The following is a 4,167-nucleotide window of genomic DNA, read 5'->3' as shown; positions in this document are numbered from 1 at the left end:
AAGGCACCCCTTATGGTTTGTGTGTTACTAAGGCACCTCCTCTAGTTCGCAACTACTTCACTTATTGTTGGTTCTCTTAGACCATATTTTTTATCCCAACGTCTGATTAACCAAAATAATTAAAAGAAATGAAAAAACCAAAATGTCATTTGAAATAACAGAAATAAAAATAAAAATAAAAGGTAAAAGAATACAAAACAACGAATTAGAATAGACAACAAAGGAATAAAGCAGAAAATGAAAAATATAAATAAGATAAACAAAGAAAACATTGTCTATTTTACCTAACTTTTTTATGTTATATCTTTCCTTACTTTTGCTTTAATTGTTGTTTCTCTATCAATTTTTGTTTATCTTTTTGATTAAAATAATGTGAGGGGAGGGTTTATTTCCAAAAGGGTTAGATGATATTTTTACAAGTATTTTCGGAATAAAAAAGCCATTGCATAAGATAAATTAAATAAAGTGGTTGCAAAGTAGTGGGGATATCTTTGTTGTACCCAAGCTATAGGGTATTACATAACAACCACACATGGGGAATATCTCATCCTCCTACATATAGTATTACGCATGAGGAGATATTCCCAATGCACAAAGATGGTGTGTTCTGGATAAACGTGGGCAGAATTCTTGTGGGTAGGAGATCCAGAGTCAAATATAAGAATTACATGAATGAATCTGAATCTACAGGGGTTTGAGTCATGGAAATATCAAAATTTTCAAAACCATTTTTGCTTTGCATAAAAAAATCCCAATAGTTAAAATATATAAACAAATGAAACACAAAAATATATTGATTTGAAATAACACAACAAACCAAAACATGTCTTAGAAACTTATTTGGATAGAAACAAGGATAGCCAGAAGGGATTGTGCTAACTGCTAGGTTCTATAGAATCCTAGCAATGGTAACTTGCTACAGTCTTTGGGTCTTTCATCTACCTTGTGATATTCGTTCCTCAACTTTCTGTTTCTTTCTTATTTTCTACTAAACCAAACACAGCCACGAAGTTAGACTATAGCAGGAGTCCCATAACAAACGTTCAGAAATTGGTAACAATTAGCCTCTCCTGAGGCTCCCTACCATCCCAAGGGCTTCACTACTCTTCTCTGGCTTAGAAAAACCTAGAGGGCCATGGATGGTTTGCCAGTTATCAAACAACTACAATTGTTTCCTAACACTGTAATATGGAAAACAAATTAATCATAGAGCTGCAGAGACCTTTATGCTTTTCTGAATGCATGTGGTCATGGTCAAGAAAATCCAGACCAGATTAGTTCACTGGATCCTCTAACCAGACTATAATTTGCAGTAAGGACTACTGGAGAAAGGTGGCAGTAAGGTGACAGTTTCATACTTTCATTAACCAAAGAGAAGTTGGGTTGTTTTAACAGCATGAGAAAGAAAATCACAAACAAGGAGATGAATCCAAACAAGTGAGTCTGTAGGATAGTTAATGAAACATAACTACTTGAGCACTTTTTTTTTTCTTTTCATGAAAAAGATTTTTTTTCCATCTCCCCTCCCCCATCTGATATCCTTTTCTCTGCCTTTACTTTGTTTTCTTTTCCATTTTGGAACATCTGTACATTGAAACCGTAAAATTACCTCCCCAACCCTCTTCTTTCCAGCTCTATGGAGGAAATTAAGCCCAGCTGCTACAACCCAGGAAAAGTTTTCAGCCCCCAAAATCCACTCTATGTGGCTCCCACTCCAAGGAAATCAATGAAGGGCAAGCTAAAGTTCTCATTCCCGTAATCAATCTCTCCGGCACCTGTATGGTTATTGGCCACTGATTCAGTCGCTGAGATTTCAGAGTTGGAATCTGAATAACCAGATTGATCCACACTCATATTCATCCCCTTGGGCGTATAGTTACAGAAGCCATTAACAGAACCACCAACATTGACTTCAGATGGAACTGAAAAGAGTGAAACAACGAAAGAAAACATGTAAGAAATAAATAAATCAAGACCTCGATCCCATTTTATCATGAATAGGAAGAAAGGAGAAATAAAAATGCCCATTTGGAACTCACAGGATCGCTGATTCTGGTGTGGACTGATCCTGGTGAAGAAACTAGTAGTAACTCTGGTTGAAGAGGAATTGAGGGAGAGATCTGTGCAGGTTGAGGCCGATTCATCTCTGTTGCTTGTAATGGTTGAGTCACTGCATGCATAGTTTTGGTTGGTCATCTCAATCTTCTTTTGGGCAGCCGGAGAAGAAGAGGGCTTCCTCCTTCTGTAAACACTGGATTGCTCTCTATGCCTCCTAGCCATGATTACATGCCAATGGTTCTTGACTGCATTATCAGTTCTACCAGGAAAAAGCCTAGCTATCATAGCCCATTTGTTCCCATATAGTCTATGAGCGGCTAAGAGCCTCTCCTCTTCTTCCTCAGTAAAAGCTCTCCTGTTAATCCTTGGATCCAGCTGGTTGAACCACCTCAGTCTGCAGCTCTTTCCTGTAAAGAGGAAATAAAGAAAGAAATTAAACGGGAAAGAAAAAACAACATGAGTACCGATCAAAGAAAAGAATATATGCTATGAAGGAAACAGCCAAAAATGTGGGCGGAATGAAAACAAAATCTATGTTCTCTTTGTTGTAACACTGCGATTGAACAATAACAACTACTGAAAATGTTATCGGAACCATTCTTGATCAGCTTCTCAATGAACTAACTTCAGTTTCTTTTTCTCATGTCACTGATCTTCTTTCGAAATTTCAAAATACAGAACCTTCAGATAGTTTTCTTTTCTGGGTGGATGTTTAGTTTAGATTACCTGATCTTCCTTCAAGCTTCTCAGCGATCAAGTTCCAGTTCTGAGGACCATATTGAGCGACTAGCTCTTTGAGCTTAGCGTCCTCAGCTGGTCTCCAGTGGCCTCTGGCACAGAGCTTAGGTTGTTGCCCATTCTCATGATCCTTCCCTGTGACAAAGTTCTCACCTTCTTCCTCCTCAGCCCGGGTGCTCTGATTCCCCAAATACCCATTACAGCCACCCTCACTTCCATTCATGCGCCTGCTCTCCAAGGGCTGGAAGCCCCACTCTTTCTTCTGCAGCTCTATTGGATCGTTTAAGACCTGAAAAGCCATGGCAGTACTCTTCGCCTCGCTAGTGGAGCCTCCGATTCTCAGAGGGAGAGTAAGTGGAGAAGGTGGAGAGAGAAAACTCGCCCCTGCAAACGCTCTGAGACCTTCACCATCGCTCCTCTGACACAGAGTTGATTGCAGGTGTTGTAAGCTCATTTTCTACAGAAACCCAGACAAGCCCAGTTAAGAAAAGAGTGAACAGAGATAAAAGAAGCACAAGGACCCAACTGGGTTTCTCCTGAGTTCTGAATCACTGCTATGGAACAAGAAAAAAAGAGAGAGAGAGAGAAAGATTTTGATTGGAAACGCAAGATAAAAATAACAACACCAACTGGGTTTTTTTTTCTCTGTTCCGCTGAACTCTGATAGAGTCGCAAAAGTGGGATGTTGATCAGAGGATCAGAAAGAGCTTTCTAATGTTTAACCCCCTTTTCTCTTGGTGGGGTTTGTTCTAGTGCATGAAATGGAGAAGGGGGACCTCTCTCCAATCCGCTGTTCTGTTATTTGAGAGGACTTTGAGGAAACAATCGCATTTAAAAACACAAAGAAAGAGCGAGGAAGATGGGTCTCCTGTAAAAAAAAAAAAAAAAAAAAATGAAAATCAAAAACAGAAAGGAAGAAAAAACCCACACGGTTCTCTCTCCCCCACTCTCTCTCCGAGGTCAGGGTCCTTACTTTGAGACTGATCTCTCTCTCTCTGTCCCTCTCTGTGGGTTGGTCTGCTTTGCATGCAACTTAAAAACCGCTCGTGTGGGTAGACGTTTCCCACTCACTCCCTTATACTTGTTTATGTCCCCGCTTGTTCCTCGGGCCCTTGACAGGAAAAGAAATAAATTTGCTTGTTTGTATTAATGAATCCTTGGGTTTTCAAAAATAACTGAAAAAAGAAGAAGAAAAAGTTTGGAGTTCTCTTTCCTTTTCTGCTTTTCTGCTTTCTTCGGGTTATGGGGAGGAGGTGGAGTTACTGAGTTAGTGCTAAATGGAGGAAAAAGTGATTAAAGTCACCGCCAAACAGCAGCCTTGAAGAGCATTTTGGAATGACAGTTTTGGGTCAGATAGTGTGAGTCATGTGC

The 4,167-nt window shown here is 39.6% G+C and overlaps 1 protein-coding gene across 2 annotated transcripts; it reads right to left on the bottom strand.

Annotated features, from left to right (window-relative positions):
• Window positions 1-1,333: 1,333 nt before the first annotated feature.
• Window positions 1,334-3,684, bottom strand: LOC104588780 (uncharacterized). 2 transcript variants are annotated; one of them, XM_010246857.3, is made up of 4 exons: window positions 3,427-3,676; window positions 2,785-3,253; window positions 2,040-2,465; window positions 1,334-1,922 (listed from the first exon to the last, which is right to left on the bottom strand). In XM_010246857.3, the coding sequence occupies exons 2-4, from the start codon at window positions 3,248-3,250 to the stop codon at window positions 1,699-1,701; spliced, it is 1,116 nt and encodes a 371-aa protein (XP_010245159.1). In that variant the 5' UTR covers window positions 3,251-3,253; window positions 3,427-3,676; the 3' UTR covers window positions 1,334-1,698. The 2 variants fall into 2 exon arrangements, with proteins under 2 accessions (XP_010245159.1, XP_010245158.1); XM_010246856.3 differs by having other exon boundaries at window positions 2,785-3,684.
• Window positions 3,685-4,167: the final 483 nt, after the last annotated feature.

Source organism: Nelumbo nucifera, chromosome 2, assembly GCF_055504915.1.
Source record: "Nelumbo nucifera cultivar China Antique chromosome 2, China Antique-T2T, whole genome shotgun sequence".
Classification (NCBI taxonomy): Eukaryota; Viridiplantae; Streptophyta; class Magnoliopsida; order Proteales; family Nelumbonaceae; genus Nelumbo; species Nelumbo nucifera.
This window is presented reverse-complemented; position numbering and strand designations above follow the sequence as displayed.